Source organism: Lathyrus oleraceus, chromosome 2 (genome assembly GCF_024323335.1).
Source record: "Lathyrus oleraceus cultivar Zhongwan6 chromosome 2, CAAS_Psat_ZW6_1.0, whole genome shotgun sequence".
Classification (NCBI taxonomy): Eukaryota; Viridiplantae; Streptophyta; class Magnoliopsida; order Fabales; family Fabaceae; genus Lathyrus; species Lathyrus oleraceus.
Window position 1 is genome coordinate 99,863,452 of NC_066580.1, and position 21,164 is coordinate 99,884,615.

General features: G+C 39.3%; 1 protein-coding gene across 1 annotated transcript; it reads left to right on the top strand.

The window, feature by feature from the left end:
• The first annotated feature begins 14,958 nt into the window (after positions 1–14,958).
• LOC127122091 (calcium/calmodulin-regulated receptor-like kinase 1) lies at positions 14,959–20,575 on the top strand. The gene is made up of 3 exons (XM_051052497.1): positions 14,959–14,996; positions 15,289–15,340; positions 19,670–20,575. The coding sequence occupies exons 1-3, from the start codon at positions 14,959–14,961 to the stop codon at positions 20,573–20,575; spliced, it is 996 nt and encodes a 331-aa protein (XP_050908454.1).
• Positions 20,576–21,164: the final 589 nt, after the last annotated feature.

A 21,164-nucleotide genomic window follows, 5' to 3' on the forward strand; every position in this document is an offset into this window, starting at 1 on the left:
TCCCATGCCAAAAGGAGGAGTGATGACATTGTTGGCACATAAATACAATGATATTTTCATTCAATATATTCATGTTAAATGTTTGTTTTCCAATTATTTTCCCTTTTCACTTTTTGCATGAAATTGGTGATCACATAAAACCTAAAAAAAAAAAGAATAAAATCAATATTTTCATCTGCATAATGGTTTGCCTTGTTTGAATTCTAAAGCTTTTCATATCAAAAATCATTATGCAGGTTTATCAAACCCATTGAACATAATGACCCAACACCATCTCCCAACTTTGAATTCCCCGTATTTGAGGCGGAAGAAGATGATGTTGAAGAGATTCCTGACGAGATCACCCGTCTACTTGAGCATGAAGAGAAAATCATTCAGCCGTATCTTGAGAACCTGGAAACAGTCAACTTGGGGTCTAAAGATTGTGTGCGAGAAGTAAAGATTGGGGCACTCCTGGAAGAATCTGTTAAGAAAGGGTTGATTGAATTGCTACGAGAATATGTTGACGTCTTTGCCTGGTCGTATGAAGACATTTCGGGTCTAGATACAGATATTGTGCAACATTTCCTACCTTTGAAACCTGAGTGCGTGCCTGTGAATCAGAAGCTCAGAAGAACTCATCCTGATATGGCAGTGAAGATCAAAGTGGAGGTTCAAAAGCAAATTGATGCAGGGTTTCTGGTGACTTCTACATATCCTCAATGGGTGGCCAATATTGTGCTCGTGCCTAAAAAAGACGGAAAAGTCCGAATGTGTGTGGACTATAGGGACTTGAATAAAGCTAGTCCAAAAGATGATTTTCCTCTACCACATATGGATATGTTGGTAGATAATACAGCTAAATTCAATGTCTTCTCATTTATGGATGGATTTTCCGGATATAATCAGATTAAAATGGCACCCGAGGATATGGAGAAGACAACATTTGTCACACCTTGGGGAACATTCTGTTATCGAGTGATGGCCTTCGGTTTGAAGAACGTCGGAGCAACGTATCAACGAGCTATGACCACCTTGTTTCATGATGTGATGCACAAGGAAATCGAGGTATATGTTGATGATATGATTGCTAAGTCAAGAACGGAAGTTGAACATGTAGAGCACTTGTTAAAGCTTTTTCAGCGTCTGAGAAAGTATAAGCTCTGTCTGAATCCCAACAAGTGTACATTTGGAGTCCGTTCCGACAAGTTATTGGGCTTTATTGTTAGTGAAAGAGGTATTGAGGTTGATCCTGCAAAGGTCAAAGCAATACAAGAGATGCCTGCGCCCAAAACTGAGAAGCAAGTTCGAGGTTTTCTTGGCCGCTTGAATTATATTTCTAGATTCATATCCCACATGACTGCCACATGTGTGCCGATATTCAAGCTCCTCTAGAAAGATCAGTCCCATGATTGGACCGAGGATTGCCAGAAAGCTTTCGACAGTATTAAAGAGTATCTGTCTGAGCCTCCGATCCTGTCTCCACCCGTTGAATGAAGACATTTGATTATGTATCTGACTGTTCTTGAAGACTCAATGGGTTGTGTCCTTGGACAGCAAGACGAATCAGGAAAGAAAGACATGTTGTGCTTTGGCTTGGGCTGCTAAGCACTTACGCCAGTATATGTTGAATCATACGACTTGGTTGATATCCAGAATGGATCCAATCAAGTATATCTTTGAGAAGCCTGCTTTAACAGGGAGAATTGCCCGTTGGCAAATGTTATTATCTGAATATGATATTGAGTATCGAGCTCAGAAGGCTATTAAAGGTAGTATATTCGCTGACCACTTGGCACATCAGCCGATTGAAGATTATCAGTCAGTTCAGTATGACTTCCCAGATGAGGAGATCCTGTATTTGAAAATGAAAGATTGTGATGAGCCTACACTCGATGAAGGGCCAGAGCCTGGTTCCAGATGGAGTATGGTATTTGATGGCGCTGTAAATCAGTATGAAAATGGTATTGAGGCAGTGATTATTACTCCTCAGGGCACACATATTCCTTTTACAGCAAGGCTAACTTTCAAATGCACGAATAATATGGCTGAGTATGAGGCCTGTATTATGGGATTGGAGGAATGCATTGATCTGAGGATCAAGCATCTTGATGTATATGGTGATTCGGCCCCCGTTGTTAATCAGATTAAGGGTGAATGGGAAACGAATCAGCCTGGCCTCATTCCATATAGGGATTATGCGAGGAGGATTTCAACGTTCTTCACTGAGGTTGACTTCCATCATATTCCTCGAGATGAGCATCGGATGGCAGACGCTCTTGCTACACTTGCTTCGATGGTTATGGTTAAACATTGGAATGAAGTCCCCAACATCACCGTGATGCACTTGGACAGACCAGCTCATGTATTTGCTGTAGAAGAAGCAAAAAATGATAAGTCATGGTATTATGACATCAAGTGCTTCCTTTAGAACCAGGTTTATCCGCCTGGGGCATCTGTGAAAGATAGGAAGACTCTGAGGAGATTATCAGGCAGTTTCTACCTCAATTGTGATGTGCTTTACAAGAGAAACTTTGACATGGTCCTGCTCAGATGCGTGGATAGACACGAAGCAGACCTGTTGATGACCGAGGTCCATGAGGGTTCATTTGGTACTCATTCCAATGGACATGCCATGGCTAGAAAGATGTTGAGAGAAGGCTATTATTGGCTGACAATGGAGTCTGACTGCTGCAAATATGTGAAGAAATGCCATAAGTGTCAGATCTATGTGGATAAAATTTATATTCCTCCGACACTTCTGAATGTGATCTCATCACCATGGCCTTTCTCTATGTGGCGAATTGACATGATTGGCATGATAGAACCGAAAGCGTCTAATGGACACAAATTTATTCTCGTAGCGATTGATTACTTTACCAAGTGGGTTGAAGCGGCATCGTATGCAATTGTGACCAGGCAGGTGGTCGTGAAGTTTGTCAAGAATCAACTCATATGTCATTATGATGTGCCAAATAAGATCATTACTGATAATGGATCTAACTTGAACAACAAGATGATGAAAGAGCTGCGTAGTGAGTTCAAGATTGCACACCATAATTCTTCTCCCTATAGACCCAAGATGAATGGGGCTGTTGAAGCTGCTAATAAGAATATCAAGAAAATTATCCAAAATATGGTTGTCATGTATAAGGATTGGCATGAGATGCTGCCATTTGCTTTACATGGATATCGCACATCTGTTCACACTTCAATAGGGGCAACCCCTTTCTCTCCATTTTATGGAATGGAGGCCGTACTCCCAGTAGAGGTGGAGATCCCATCAATGAGAGTCTTGATCGAAGCCAAGTTGACTGATGCTGAATGGGTCCAGAGTCGTAATGACCAATTGAACTTGATAAAAGAGAAAAGATTGACTACCATGTGCCATGGTCAATTGTATCAACAAAGAATAAAGAAAGCTTTTGATAAGAAGGTCAAGCCTCGTGTGTTCCGAGAGGGTGACCTTGTGCTCAAGAAAGTCTTGTCTTTCGCGCCCGATTCCAGGGGCAAGTGAACTCCAAACTATGAAGGTCCATATGTTGTTAAGAGAGCCTTTTCAAGCGGTGCTTTGATACTAACAACTATGGATGGGGAGGATTACACTAGTCCTGTGAATTCAGATGCAGTCAAGAAATACTTCGCCTAAAAATAAAAAAAACAGAATAGCTCGCTAAGTTGAAAACCCGAAAGGGAGGCTTAGGCAAAAATGAGCGTCTCTGTGGATTGAAAACCCGAAAGGGCGGTCCAGGCAAAAGTTAGAGACATAAAAATGAATATATGTATCCCGCTAGATTGAGTACCACCTCCTGGGGCAATCTAGGCAAAAATTAGGGATTTGGCAAGTAACTGCATCCTGACAAGTCTTTGTTCTACAACTGTCATCCGTCAGAGATTCTTGCTCATTCGTCATCAACCGAAGCTTCAAATAAATCGGATTCGGAATTGGTGGAGAAATGGTCATTATGTTCAATGTAGCCCTTTTCCAATATATATCACCAATTTCAAACTTGTAAAGATCTATGGAGTCTTGCCATTTGCAGACTACCATTCCATCAAATAAATTTGAGCCTTTTATCCAATTATTTGCACTCTTATTTGTTTCTATTCAACAAACGTTTTGCATGCTTTAATTGAGAAAATATCATTGTTTTGAATAATCGAATTTTTCATAACTTCTTTTTAAACAAAGTGAACATTCACAATGACGAAAGGATACTTAGGAGATCCTCAGTGCTCTCCCAAGGATGGTATGATCCCTAACAGGGTAAGACATTTGTACATATTCCAGGCTTGCTGTATCTTCTTCCTCCTAAGTCTTTTGTGGTTTTCCTACTGGATGGAGTGCTTGGTGAAGATATCCACCACTCTTCCCTTCAGCAGAGTAGCGACCTTTCCTCCTCAGCAAATGTGATCTCTTTAAGCACGATACTTGGAGTTTGATCCCCAGAATCCCTTTATCCCTTGGATTGATTCCCTAGTGGAGTTGCTTATGCGGCAGATTTTTATCTGTGCAATAACTCCTGTCCCCAGCTGGAATGACTGATGTTCATCCCCCGCAGGAATCTTTGCTTCCTGGTTTCTCTTGCCCTCATCATATTGGATACTCTCCGGTGAACCTGGCTTTCTCTCTTGAGATGTAGTACCGGATGTTCGTGTACTTTTTCTATGGAGCTGTTTGTGTTAGAAATGTCTGTTTGTCAGCATTCATCATACATAAACCATGCATGTGTGTGTAACACCCCAATAAAAATAAGATAATTATTTGATTTAAATTAATATTATATTTATTAATTTAGTTAAATAATTGGAATTATTGGATTATTATTATTATTATTTTGGAATAATAATTATTGGAAAATATATAAGGGTGAAGTAAGGAAAAAGAATTCCCATTTGGTAAAAAGAGTTTTACGTGAAACAGAGAAGCGGCTGAAAAGTGGAAAGTGGAGAAAGGGCAAAGAGGAAGAGCAAGGGCAAAGGTTGGAGAAGAGAAAAGCTTGGAGCTTAGAGATTGCCGGATTAACTCAGGTAAGGGGGGTTTATCGTCGTTTAATGGGTATTATGGGTTAGCATGTAATGGGTAGTGATAAGCCGTTGAATTGACCCTAATTGGAATTATGAATGCTGGAAAATTATGTTTGATAAACTGTGTTTAGGCTGTAATTGAATCTGTGTTTGGGTTAGTGGTGAATTTCCGAACGTATAGCTTTTTACGGAATTGGAATCGGAGGTCCGGAAGTCCTCCAACGGCGGAAAATGCGGAGAATTCTGCATTCTGCCTTGTGTTAGCGCAGGAACAGCTTCTGTCTTGCGTTAACCGGTTAACCCAGGGTGTTAACCGGTTAACACTGTTATGTATTTTGAATAATTGCTGTTTTGTCTGCGTTAACCGGTTAACCCAGGGCGTTCACCGGTTAACACTGTTAAGTTTTGGGCAGGAAGCGTGTTTGTGCTGCGTTAACCGGTTAACCCAGGGCGTTAACCGGTTAACCCAGGGCGTTAACCGGTTAACACTGTTGCAGAGTGGAAAAATTGTTAATTAAAATGTTGTGTGCCTAATTGATGGTTGCCTATATCGGTGTGTGATATAGTAGGGATTATTTCCCGCTGCTTTGAACAGTATAGGTATTAGTAGAGTGTGCTAATACTGTGTTTAATTATTTGACATGATATGATGTGTTGATACATGTGTTGATAATGTATGATGGTATGCATAATGTTGTGAATGTGTATGTTATGCATGTGTTGTGAATGGACTGTTTTATGGCTTAGAGAGTGAGCATCGGTCCATTGTGGATTATTGTTGTGATGTTGCATTGCTAGGTGATTAGCATGCATAATGTGGCCTTTATGGTGGTAGCTAATTCCCATGGTGAGGAATTAGTGATGTTAGTCAATTGGACTGTTTTTGATGTTTGCATGCTAGGTGAATTAGCGTGCATAGCATGGCCCTTGGGGTGGTAGCTAATTCCCATGGTGAGGAATTAGTGATGTGAGTCACTAGGTCTCAAATGAGTGGGACTGGTGAGCTTGGTAGCCGTACCTGGATTTGGTCGGTAAAGTTGAACTATATGTTCACGAATAGTCGGTACCGCATGCATGGAGTCTCATTGCATAATATATGTGTAGTGTATAATATGAATGGATGTATTCCAATGTTATACGTGTGTTGTGTTGGCATTGAGCATGAGTATGAATTGTGTTGATATTGAGTATGATATTTGAGTTGATGTGCCGTTACTGAATGTGTGATACGATTAGGGTGATTAATGTGTTAAATTACTTAACATGACATTATATTCTATAATGCTTATTATATCGATTGAGGAACTCACCCTTACAACTATTTTTCAGGTAACGAGCAGTGATTGAGTAGAAGCTAATGCTTGGAGTCTAGTGTAGTCTCCTTAGTGGGTCATGCTCTGATAGATGTAACATCGGGAGGGAACATTTTAATTGTGTTGTTGATGTTTGTTGAACCAGTTTACATGTAGTATGTCACATGTTTTGAATGATCGATTTGATCTCTATCCGCTGCGTATTGTGCAATACTTTATGTTTTGAGTTAATAATGAGTATGACTAAATAGTATGACGAATGGTGCGAAATAAATGTGTGACACCCTTAATTGCATGACTACTCTGATTTATATGTTGTTATTTTAATTTAATATCTGGGGTATTTTAGAAGGGTGTTACAGTGTGCATATAATTTTCAAACATTTAGATATTCATGATTACATTCTTTGCCATATATCTTTGTTTGTTATCCCCTGCTAGTTGGTAATACATTCCCCAAGCAGATGTCGGTGTTTGATCTCCCCATGTAGAGTCAGCCCCTTAAGTAGGAAGTGTTTATCTTTCTTTCCATATTCCCGACCGAGTCATATCCTCATGGACGACGGTTGTTTTTGCTTCCTCCCAACACATATTCTGGAATGGGATTCCCTATTGAGTTATATCCTCACTAGGACGAATCTTGATTCAGTTGGCCTCTTTAGTTTGATCCTAAATTGGCTTCTTGTGATCTGTTTCCTATGCTTCCCCGTGGTATAAATGAATAATTGCTCAGTAATTAGTAATCATTCATCTTATCCTCGACGGAGTCTGTGGTTTTCTACCCTTATACCGGTAGTTGTAAACCCTATTTTCTCCCCTTTGCAGAGTTAACCTTTTGTTCATCCTAATTGATGACGGTTACTCTTCTGTGGTTTTCTACCCAGTATCCGGTAGATGTAATCCCCTCCTTGACGGTTATCATTATCCAATATTCGGTGTTGATATTCCCTCATTCTCTTGGATAATTTCTCTCATTAGGCAATTTATCCCCAGCAAGTCATCTTTCATATACCGGCTGCCGGTAATGTTTGTTGCTCCCCTTGAATGGTCATCATTATATACCTAGTTTCAGTATCCCGATGCCTTTCCTTGTCGGTCGATTTATCCTTTCTTAACCCAGTAGCCGGTTATGGATAATCTTCCATGAGAGTATATTATCTACGTTCTGACGGTAATAGATAATATATCTCATGCACTCTTTGGTCGAAGCCTTTTGTTCTTCCCCAGTCGAGTAAGACTCGTATCCCTGTTTTGGGAATCGAATGTCCATCCCATAATCGAGTTTGCCTTTTGCCCTCTTTTGGATGATGAGTGTTTTGGGAATATTCCCCAATTCACGTTTTGGTTGGTCACCTATTATATGCCCAGTAACCGGCATCCCTGGTGTTCCCTCCTTCTGCTCCCTATTATGACTTTTGTCCCCTGTGGAGTCAGATGTTCATGAGTGGAGATATACCTTTTTGGGTCTTCCTCAGATGATTTGGTTGATTGATATCTCTCACCCTTATACCGATCTTAGATATTCTATCTCCCGGAGCATGTTTTCCCCTCACCCTTATGCTGGTGGGATCACATGATCTCTTGTTGAGCTTATTACCCAGTAACCGGTAATACCTCATTTGTTTTCCTCAGCTGGGTCCTTAGTGGACGCCTCTACCTGAGTCCGGATTCTTTATCCGAAGTATCCGTTACGGATAATTTTGTTGTATTGGCATATTCCCCAATACATGCATCTTCGAGTCAACTCGAGTCCTTCCATTGATTTATTTCACGGATTCTCTCCGTGTCTCTCAGCAAGTTTTAAGTCGTGACCTGCTCACACATTTATATCTCTTTTACCCCCCGGTAGAGTCTCTGTTCCATTTATGAGTGTGTTACTCCAGTGGATTTTCAATTGTTCCTGATCTTTTTCTTTCTTTGTGGACACATATCCCCATAGAGTTTTGCCATTTGCATGCATACATCTGCATCATGAGGTCTCTTAGGGACCAAAATTCATCTCTCTGTTATTATTTAAGCCCATTCTCCCTCGTCGAAATGAAGATTTTAACCTTCACTTCTCCGGCTAGAATGACCTTAAATAGGGGCATCTGTAAGACCCCAATTTTGTCCCTAAGATCCCTCATGGCATCATAACATTGCATTTGCATTGCCTCAAGGATAATAAGCCTCTTGGTTCCCTTTGCCTTTGGGTGGGATCCCTTGTGAATGGTTTGAGATCACCAAGCATGCTTGAATTATATATTATTGCTTTTCTCATTTTCTTTATTAACCAAAAGCAAAAAAATATGTCACTAACATCTTTTGTTTGTAGCTTGAGCAATCACAAGGTCCAAAGCATCCAGGAGATCTTTTGTACAATGATAAGGTCAAGAGGAGATGAAAGCAAGCATGGTAATGGTTCAAAAATATCTACTCCATCAAATATGCCTCTCTAGTATTTCAATTCATCATTTTGATCAAAGCAAGTCAAAGGGTTTGAGGTTTGTCCCCCAAAGGAACCCTAATTCATCTGTGCACCACAATGCCTTGCTCATGAAGCAACCTCGGCCCATGGTCAAATGCAATCAAGGGAAGTTATTTAATTCATTATTTCATACATATTTGAATTATTTGAGTGTCCTAAATCATCAATTCATCAAGATATGAGTTGTGGATTTGAAAAGTTGATCAGTCAATTCATCTAACTATTTTGAAATGCACTGAGACCTAAATTTTTATCTGTTGGTCAAATGGAGATGATTCTAAAAGCAAAAATGTTCTTAAGGACAATATGAACAACTTTCATGTTCATCAAAAATTGATTTGAAGCTTGGAAGGTCATCTCCCATTCCAATACATTATAGGTCATTTTGACTAAAACCCTAATTTTGGGTCAACTTCCCAAGGACATAACTAATTCAGTTTTTATGATTTTGATATGGGATAAAATGAATTGGAAAGATTAAGATGTCTACTTAAAATTTTATGTTGAACAAAATTTCAAACTCTCAAAGGAAATACATGTGATAATGCAAGACATTATAGGTCATTTTTGGCCAAATACATTGAAAGGCAAAAAAGTCCAACTTCAAGTGCCCATAACTCTTTCACCAAAACTCCAAATGATGGAAAATTTAAGTCCATTTTGGTTATATTGAAAATATCTACAACTTGATGTTGGAGGTTTTTTCATTTGAGGCTTGCATCATCAGCACAGAAGGGCTTGAACATTGGCCAAATTTAGAAACTTTGCCTTTACATGTTTTGCACGTTACACTTTAAACTCAAATTTCACCAATTTCCACACTTCAAATGGATTTTTTCCCAACATAACAATTGTTCCTTACATCAAAACCTTTCCAACCATTACTCACATGCTCATGTTTGGATTTGGCAATTGGTATTTTTGAAGAGGAGAAACTTTTGGTCCAATTATGCATAACACCTCAAAATTCCATGCACAAGCAATTACCATTCAGATTACACGTCCGTTTCACTTTGGTATGATTTCAGATTGCATTTGGGTTTGGTTTTAGGCCTTGTGCATGATCATACAAGCTCATGCACACGGATTGAATCACCCTCTCCTTGCCATTCTCTCTATAAATAGAAGCTCTATTCCATTCAAAATCCATCCTGGAATTAACCTGAATTGTCGCAGAAATCAAAACCCAACCTCTCACCAAAGAAGCTATTTCACTTTTCTTCAAATTTTTCAGATCTAAAATTCAACTACATCTGGTTGAATCTTTGGATCTAAAGCTTCTAAACCTTCATCCTTCAGCTCATTGATCTTCTGTTTTGATAAAGGAAGCAAGGAATCAAGCTCAAATCTCCAGAATCCAAGGTTGTTCTTCAACTGGTTTTTTCTTAGAAACTCATCATCTATTGACCTATTTGCTTGGATTTTGTGTTGGCCGAAGTCCCTCAATGGAGGCATCATTACTGTGCATTTAATTTTTGAAATCCATAAAGTTCTCATGAACATCACAGAATTTCCATCTCTGATTTCTCTCAATATAGGGATCTAGAGTGGAATTGAGTGATACAGGGATGATGTACATCATCACAGCTTTCCAACGGTGTATAGATCGTGTATTTTGGTTGCCTGCAATTTTGGCCGAAAAACACAAGCTCATTGGAGAAGAAGGTGGCTCCGGTGGCCGTCCCATTGCCAGTTTGAATCTGGATCGTTGGATCGAGTTTCCCAGATCTAATCCTGGCCTTCGCTTGTTATGACTTTCATTTATTCATTGTGTTACGCGTGGACTTGGACCTATGGTGGAAGCGCGCTTCTGGAGCGTATGATATGCCAGCTCAATTAATGAGCTCATATCTAACGCTCCTGGTTTTTTTGATTTTTTAATTTTCTGATTTAATTTCTTTTATTTCCATTATTTTCAAAAATTCATATCTTCTTCATTTTAAATCCAAAAAATATGGGACCAATTGCATTCTTCTCCAAATAATTTCTAGTTTCTAATTCTGATTTTTAATATTTTTTATTTCATCATTTGACATTTTTTTGTGAATTTTCTCTTTTCTGGTTGTTTTTAATTCATTTTAAATAGTTTTTGATATTCAAAAAATACAAAAATATTTTCCTAACCTATTTGAATGATGATGGATCTATAAAAAATATTCTCATCAATTTTTTAATTGATTTGAGATTTATTTGAGATTTTAGTTCAATTAGGTTATTTTTATTCATTTTTAATTGATTAAAAATAGTTTTTGACTTTTAAAAATGCTGAAATTTTTTGCCAAACTTTGTTTGACCTTGTTGAACTTGGGATAAATCACTTGGACCTCTCAAGGTTGATTTGAAGTGATTTTGAAGTTTGACCTTTCTTTTATTTTTAATTCAAGTTTATTTTAATATTAGAAAATGCTACAAATATTTTGCTTCTTGTTTGATCTCCAATCTTCATCTCATTTATGATTTTATTTTGTTTGACTTTGACTTTCAATGTCATTTGGTCAATACATATGGATTGGTACATCTTATTTCATCTTATGCGTTTTTTATCTTTCCATTTTTCTTATCCATTCTTCATCTCCTTCTTCTTCTTCTTCTTCTTTCTCTTTGATCAATGAGTTGAAGGTTGATAATTTAGCATTGATTAGGGAGACTTAATCTTCCATGATTCAAATCTAATTCATCTTGATCAATTGATCAAGTGAATGGCTTTGCATTAAGGATAGGTTGTTTTCTAAGTCATGCAAAAGGCTTAAACCAATACAAGATCAATTCTCTTTCCCTTTTTTGGCATGGCAAGTTGTTGGAATTTGGTTCACTAATCAAGACTTCTAACTTGTGTTGTTGCCTACATTATTATTGACCGGCCTCAGATAGTTGTGACTTCTACATAAGTTCAATTACGATTGCTGAACATAGCGCTAAATTTGCCTTATGGCACACTAACTACTAACACTAACCATTAACAATTAACATTTACTTTTTGCTCTTTAGTTTTATGCAATTTACTATTCTTCCATATATTATCCATTTGCTTTTTCCTTTGCTCACTTGAGCACATATTCCTTGATACTGCCAAAAGCTTTCTGGTAGTCTTCAGTCCAATCACAAGTCTGATATTTCTGAAGAAGGTTGAATATAGGCGCACATGTGGAAGTCATGTGTGAAATAAATCTGGAAATATAATTCAAGTGGTCGAGAAAACCTCTCACTTGCTTCTCAGTTTTGGGTGCAGGCATCTCTTGTATTGCTTTGACCTTGGCAGGATCAACAAAGCCCAACAACTTACCAGAATGAACACCAAAAGTACACTTATTGGGATTCAGGCGGAGTTTATACATCCTCAAACGCTGGAATAGCTTTAACAAATGCTCAACATGTTCCTCTTCATCGATCGATTTAGCAATCATGTCATCGACATACACTTATATCTTTTTATGCATCATATCATGAAAAAGAGTAGTCATTACTCTTTGGTAAGTTGCATCAGCATTCTTTAAACCGAAAGACATCACTCTATAACTGAATGTTCCCAAGGTGTAATGAATGTGGTCTTCCCCATATCTTCGGGTGCCATTTTGATATGAATATATCCGGAAAATCAATCCATAAATGAAAAGACTTTGAATTTAGCGGTATTGTCTACCAACATATCAATGTGTGGCAGAGGGAAATCATATTTCGGACTGGCTTTATTCAAATCTCTATAATCGAGACACATGTGGACTTTTCCAACTTTCTTCGGCACAGTCCCAATATTGGCCACCCACTGCGGATACTCAGCAGTCATAAGGAAACCTGCATCAATCTTCTTCTTCACTTCCTCTTTGATCTTCACATCCATATTAGGATGCGTTCTTCTCAACTTCTGCTTGACTGGTGAGCATTCTGGCTTCAACGGCAGTCTATGCTCCACAATCTCAGAATCCAAACCAGGCATGTCTTGATAGGACCAAGCAAACATATCTGAATACTTTCGAAGAAGATCAATCAACCCCTTATTGACATCTGGACACATGCGAGACCCAATCTTGACTTCCTGCACATCATCCTCGGAACCCAAGTTGACTAACTCAATCTTCTCTTTGAACGGCTGAATGGTTTTTCATCTTCCTCAATAAGATGAGCTAATTCATCACTCAATTTTACATCACTTTCCTCCTCGGCTTCAAACACAAGGAATTCAAAATATGGAGAAGGAGAAGGATCATTGTATTCAATGGGGTTAGGAACCAACCTGCATAATGATTTGATATTTTGATTTTAGAGAAATGAATTTGTGACCAAATATTATGCCGATGGACAATTATATTATTCATCTATGTTTTTTATGATTACCATTTTCAGAATAAAGCAAAAAGTAAAAACAAAACATCATAGATGTGGATGAATAGAATTAATTTTATTAATGATCAATGTTCCCTTCTCCCTTAGGCATAGCAGAAGGATTTTTCAAAACATATAAAAACAATTACTTAGATCGATGCAAAATAACAGGAATATCAACAACAATCCAATTGTTGCAAGCCTTTCCATGCGTCACAAAATTGGTGCAGTCTTCCTCTTTGTCATCCTCTAGCACAACAGCTAAGTATTGTTCATTGCCATGAATGAACCCTCTGCTACGAAAGCTAAGTTGCATATCTTCAGTCCTTGCAGTTGATGAACCTTTTTGGAACCCCAATCCGGTTATGCCATTGTTGTCGGAGACCTCTACCATGCGCCCCCACTGATCAACATTGCCTTCTTCTACAATCTTCTTGGCATCTTTCAAAGAGGTCATAGATGCCCCAACCCTCTTTTCGACAACAATAGATAAGGCTTGGAACAGAGTTCCAACCTCATCCTCAGCTTCAACATAAGAGAGAGATGATAGGTGGTTAACTAACAACGCTTTCTCCCCACCAATCACAAGCTTCCCATTCTTCACAAATTTGAGTTTCTGGTGCAATGTTGAAGTAACAGCTCCTGCCTCATGAATCCATGGCCTTCCCAACAAGCAACTATAGATCGGGTGGATATCCATTACTTGAAAAGTAATTTGAAAATCACTCGGACCTATCTTAATTGGAAGGTACACTTGACCAATAACTATTTTGCGCGAACTGTCAAAGGCCTTGACGATTACACCACTATACCTCATAGACGCTCCTTGGTATGATAGCTTTGATAGAGTTGACTTAGACAACACATTCAGTGACGACCCGGTGTCAACAAGCACATTTGAAAAAGTATCCTCTTTGCAATTCATAGAAATGTGTAAAGCCAGATTATGATTTTTGCCCTCCTCAGGGAGTTCTTCATCAAAGAAGCTAAGATTATTGCAAGAAGTGATGTTAGCCACGATATGATCCAATTGATCCATTGTAATATCATGTTCTACAAAAGCTTGTTCTAGAACTCTCTATAGTGCTTCTCTGTGCGCTTCAGAATTCACGAGCAGAGACAACACTGAGATTTTTGAGGTGGTTTGGAGCAGTTGCTCCACTATATTGAACTCACTCCTTTTGATTAACTGAAGTCCGTCATCATCATTGTTAGGATTCAAATCGCTGGATTCACCAGACTTACCCTTTGAAGTACCAACTGAATCTATAATAGGCACTTCCACCTTCTTTCGAACAACTGATCCTTCCTTATCCTTTTGGAACACCAGCCGAAACACTCGACCACTGCGGGTCACCTTGTTATCATTAGCAATGCTTACCACAGAGCTAGTTGTAGGCAACGGGACCTCTTGACCACCTTATATCATTGTAGCATTATACTGATACGACACACCTTTATCAGCTGAATACAGGACTGGGCCCGTTAACCGTATAACCAACGACGATACTGATCTATTGTGGACATTGTTATTGTTGTGGCTGTCATACTGAATTACCAATCTTTCTGGATGCTTGAAAATGGGCACTATGACATTTACATCGTCACCTACATGACGGGAATGACAATTTGAATCATGCCTTCATCCATCAGTCGTTGGATGTCCCTTTTCACAACTTCACAACCCCTCGAGTTAATACTACAGATAACACAATTGTCATGGTCGTGTTCACAATCACTTGCCAAACAAACATCCATATGATTCTGCACCAAGGATCTCTAGATAAAACACACATCAAAAACCTTAAACTCACCAGGGAAACCATCCACCATACTCAGAGAAGAGTTCCCATGGCGGGTAGCGGACTTGCTTTGGTATTCGGTGCACGGTCCTCGAAGGACACCATTCCACTCTTCATCAGCTCATGAACCTCATACTTGAGCGGATAACAGTTCTCAATATCATGTCCGGGTGCTCCTTGATGTAAAGCTTAATAGAGCTCAAGCTTGTACCACCATGGAAGTAGTTCTGGAATTTGCGGCGGGTTTCTTGGTTGGATTAGGTTCTTGAGAACCAAGGAGGGATACAATTCTGGATAAGACATAGTAATTGGGTCTAAAGAGACCTTCTTCCTCTCAAGGCTTTGTTGATGATGATTGTTTTTGGTATTGTTGTTGTAGGTGTTTTCTCGTTGTTGGGGTTGTTGTTGTTGACGTTGTGGTTGTTGGACAGGTCTTGATTGTTGATTAGAAAACACAGGGATAAATGAAGAGACTTGATGATTATGTTGAAGGGATGGTGGATTCCTTATGATCTGAGGCCTCCTCTACCTCCCACTTGAAATTTCATTCGCTTCATTGTCCTTTTTCTTCCCAAAATTGCTACCATACCTCTTACTCGACGATGCTTTATCTCTCGACAAACGTCCCTCTCGGACTCCTTCCTCAACCTCATCCCCATGTCTACCATTTCGGTAAAGTCACTCGGGGAACTAGCAATCATACGTTCATAATAAATGAACTCAGAGATTTCATAAATATATTTGTCATCTCTTTTTCCTCCAAAGGAGGAGTGATATAGGCAGCCAATTCCCTCCATCTCTACGCATACTCTGTAAACGTCTCTTTATCCCTTTAAGACATAGACCTCATCCGGTCTCTATCAGGTGCCATATCCATGTTATACTTATATTGTTTGACAAAAGCCTCTCCCAAGTCATTGAAAGTGTGAATGCTTGCACTATCTAAACCCATATACCAACGGAATGCAACACCAGTTAGACTGTCCTGGAAGTAGTGAATTAACAATTGATCGTTCTCGATCTGATTAGACATCTTGCAAGCATACATCACTAGATGACTGAGTGGACAAGTGTTACCTTTATACTTTTCAAAGTCAGGTACTTTGAACGTCACCGGGATCTTGACGCTGGGCACTAAACATAACTCAGCAACACTCTTTCCCAACAAATCCTTACCCCTTAGCGTCTTCAATTCCTTGCGCTGCTCAAGAAACTGATCTTTCATTTCATCCATTTTCTCGTAGACATCCAGACCCTCAGATGGCTCGGAGTGATAAATGGTGTCCTCTACACGAGGTAAGGTGTGCACAACGAGAGGTGGCACAGACATGACCGGGCTAGATGCCGGCATGGAAACAAAAGTAGGCGCGAATCCTTCAGGCATAAAGTTGGACGGCATTCCCCACGGGAATCCCGCAGGCATAGTGGGCGCAAAATGAGTGGTAGCAGCAGGCATGGTAGAGGTAGCCACCTCTGAAATAATTGTCCTCTGAGGAGGAGGAGTTACGGGCGTTGGAGAAGCTTAGCTCTAAGCGCAAGCACTAGCTCTATCATGGTAGTCAGTCGGGCATTCTCGTCCTTCAACTCCCTGTTCTCTTGCTCTAGATGCTCCATAATTCTTAGATGATTAGCGCGGGTGTCGTACCGATGAGTCAACTTGGTTAAAGCATAGAAGAAACACCAATGAGACGTCTGGCAAAAGAGAAACCTGCTTATGCAAATGATGCATGAAATGCAATGCTTGATTATTTATTTTTATATTCAAGGAACTTACTATATCATTCAAAAATCCCTTTTCATTTATATAATTGGAAGGATTACAATCAATGCAATTTAAGAAACCAGATGAAAAATACAAGAGAAAAGGAAACTATTCATCCTAAGGATCCCTAACACTAATGTCAAAAGACCTAACTAAAGGCGCGTACTTCCTTCGAATACGGCGAATCTCGGTTTCCAAAGAAGCCTTCATCTGAGTCTTCTCAAGGACAAGCTGGTCAACAATCTTCTTCCAGGAAACGGAAGGCTAAGGCATGCTAGAAGATGAAACCTCTGGCTCTCTCGGTCTCTTCGTCCCTCGGTCTTCAAGTAGCTCAATCACTGCATCTTTTTCCTTAGACTCCAACTGCAACTCCTCATGCGTTTTGCTCAAAGCATGGAAACGCTCTTCCCACATATCCTTCTCTTGCTTCATCTTGGCGAGCGCGTCTTCTGACTCCTCTATATCTTGGTTAGGGAGAGTTAATGGCTCAACCACAACCATAGACATAGATCTTTCGCAAGGATAAGGAATCTTCAATTCCAAATCTCTCTTCTTCACCCAAAGAGTGTAAGCTTCCAAAGCTACACAATTGCGCGGACCAAGCTCGGATCTTCCTTTTCTATGCATATTATCCCAAGCATGCATAATCTTTTGCTTCAAATGTTGGGGATCTTTAACCTCTTGATAGAAAAGACCTTCTAACAAAGTGTTATTAGTTTTGTCTCTCAAAGGGAACCCAAGTTGACGACGAGCCAAAGCAGGGTTGTAGTTAATTCCTCTTTGTGTACCAATGAGAGGTGCATTAGAGAATTCACCACAACTATCAATAATGTCCAAACTGCCCAAAGAAGGATCATACCAAACTGTATCATCATTAGTGAGAGACATAAGTCTTTGAGACCACCGTAGACATTGTTTGTTCTCCACAAAAGCAGGTGTCTGAGGCAAGTGCAAAATAAACCACTTGTACAGAAGAGGAATGTAACAGACATAAGTTCTACCACCCTTTGTATTCATTAGATGCAAAGAGAAATATATATCACCGAACAAAGTAGGCACGGGATTCCCAATCAAGAAAAGTCTAATGGTGTTAACATCAAAAAAACCGTCAATGTTAGAGAACAAACCTAATCCATAAATGAGCAGCACAAAGATAGCTTCGAAAGCATCCACACTACCGGCTTGAGCAAAATCAGCAGCTTCCTTAATGAGGATATCAGATTGCAACCCAAACAACCCTCCTTTCTTCACCCAATGAGCCTCTATCTGAGACTTCTTCAAGTGAAGTGCTTCAGCAATAATACTAGATCAGGGAATCTCCTCCAATCTGCTAAAAGGCACTCTACTAGAAACAGGTATCTCCAAAACATGAGAATACTCCTCCACAGTAGGCACAAGCTGAAAATCTAGGAAAGTGAAACAACGGTAGAGAGGATCATAGAACTGCACTAGCACACTCAAAAGTCCTTCAACCATATTGTCATACCCCGATTTTTGTCGTGATTTTTTTTCCTTTTTTTCATTTTTTATTTGGCACTTGGCCTAAAATTCATTTGCATACATTCATGACCAAAGGCAACCGTCCATTCCCAAATTTCATCAAAAAGAAAAAAGAAAAAAATCACAACCAAGATATAACCATAATTCACATCTAATCCCAATTCCAATCCAATTTCAAATCCAAGTCCTCCATTGCCGTAATCAACCATCCTCAATTTCCCGGATTTCTATCTAAGAAGAAAAAGCCTCAAAGTCTAGTCAACCTTTGCATTGGAGTTCTTGGAAGACCTTTGGAGGATATTATTGAAGATTTGGAAGAGATTGCTATCGGCTTGCCGGGTGATATTAAGTTAGCAGTGGCAGCGATTGCTAGACGAAGAAAGTTGCTGAGTGATGAGACATAAGTCTTTGAGACCACCGTAGACATTGTTTGTTCTCCACAAAAGCAGGTGTCTGAGGCAAGTGCAAAATAAACCACTTGTACAGAAGAGGAATGTAACAGACATAAGTTCTACCACCCTTTGAATTCATTAGATGCAAAGAGAAATATATATCACCGAACAAAGTAGGCACGGGATTCCCAATCAAGAAAAGTCTAATGGTGTTAACATCAACAAAACCGTCAATGTTAGAGAACAAAGCTAATTCACAAAATGAGCAGCACAAAGATAGCTTCGAAAGCATCCACACTACCGGCTTGAGCAAAATCAGCAGCTTCCTTAATGAGGATATCAGATTACAACCCAAACAACCCTCCTTTCTTCACCCAATGAGCCTCTATCTGAGACTTCTTCAAGTGAAGAGCTTCAGCAATAATACTAGATCGGGGAATCTCCTCCAATCTACTAAAAGGCACTCTACTAGAAACAGGTATCCCCAAAAGACGAGAATACTCCTCCACGGTAGGCACAAGCTGGAAATCTAGGAAAGTGAAACAACGGTAGAGAGGATCATAGAACTGCACTAGCACACTCAAAAGTCCTTCAACCATATTGTCATACCCCGATTTTGGTCCTGAATTTTTTTCCTTTTTTTCATTTTTTATTTGGCACTTGTCCTAAAATTCATTTTCATACATTCATGACCAAAGGCAACCGTCCATTCCCAAATTTCATCAAAAAGAAAAAAGAAAAAAATCACAACCAAGATATAACCATAATTCACATCTAATCCCAATTCCAATCCAATTTCAAATCCAAGTCCTCCATTACCGTAATCAACCATCCTCAATTTCCCAAATTTCTATCTAAGAAGAAAAAGCCTCAAAGTCTAGTCAACCTTTGCATTGGAGTTCTTCGAAGACCTTTGGAGGATATTATTGAAGATTTGGAAGAGATTGCTATCGGCTTGCCGGGTGATATTAAGTTAGCAGTGGCAGCGATTGCTAGACAAAGAAAGTTGCTGAGTGATGATGTCTTGATTGTGTTAGCTGATGCTTCCTGGGAAATCCTTGATGTCTCTGGCTCAGATGTTTCGGATTTTGGCTTGATAAAAGCAGCTGAAAGATGTAGAAAAGGGTACTTCTAATTTTACAACGATCATTGGCCTTGGGGCATTTGGTTCTATTTACAAAGCACAAATGCCTACAGGTGAGACGGTTGCAGTTAAAGTTCTTGGTTCTAATTCAAGACAAGGAGAACAAGAATTTTTAACTGAGGTTCTATTACTTGGAAGATTACATCACAAAAACCTTGTGACTTTGGTGGGATATGCTGCGGAAAGAGGACGACATATGCTCCTTTACATTTACATGAGCAATGGCAGTTTTGCTTCTCATTTATATGGAAAAGATTATGAGCCATTAAGTTGGGATTTGAGACTTAGCATAGTACTAGATGTTGCAAGGGTGCTGGAATATCTACATTATGGGGCTGATCCACCTATCGTGCACCGTGACATCAAGTCTTCCAACATTCTATTGGATGAGTTTATGAAAGCCAAGGTCACTGACTTTGGGATTTCCAGACCAGAGATGATTAAGCCGCGTGCGTCCAATATCAAAGGAACTTTTGGATATCTTGATCCTGAGTATATATCTACAAGTACCGTCACTAAGAAAAGTGATGTATATAGTTTTGGTGTGCTACTTTTCGAGCTTATTACTGGAAGAAATCCACAGCAGGGGCTAATGGAATATGTAAAACTAGTTTCCATGGAAAGTGAGGGCAAGATTGGATGGGTAGAAATTATGGATCCGCAACTGAATGAAAACTATGATGTAAACAAGCTTAATGATATGGCTTCACTTGCATTCAAATGTGTCAGTGGAGTTTCCAAAACTAGACCTTCAATGAGGACTGTTGTTCAAGCATTATCTAAGCTTTACAAGGAGCCTAAAAGAAATCATAGCCAAACATCTTCTACTACACAGCCGATAATCATAGGAGTTTGTCGGTGTTATTGAATGCTTAAATCATCTATCTTCTTTTAATTTCGTTTAATTGGCTAAAAGTTTATCTTCAAGAGTTATAAACTCAATTGTATAATCGATTTGCACCGTCGGTGCATTGAAATTAATCTCTTGTTAAACCATTGGGAATGTGAAGCCCCCTAACATTGTTAGACTGAAGATAAAAAAAAAAGATGAAAAGATAACTTCCATCGAGCTCATGGCTCTAGATGTTCTAATTGAGGCATGTCAAAAGATAACACAACGGATGTAGAACTGTATTTCAATTGCCATTACAGAAAACTGAAAATACTCATGGCATTGATGAGTTTGAGTACAAGTTTTACATCACTTAAATTTTCTGACCCAAACACATGGTTTCAGTACACCTTTTAATGACTCAAATGAAAGCTCTAGCTAGCACTATAGCCACTTGGTTGCGGAAGAAGTGAAGGCCCTCTCTGACTGTATATCACAAGTGAAGAAGATTATTGATCACTATGGAGATTCTGACGGCCTCGCTGTTCCGACAAGCAGCATTTGTCAAATGCAATCTCTAATGCTGTTAACCATGGGCTATGTTACGGATGTACTCATGTGCAAC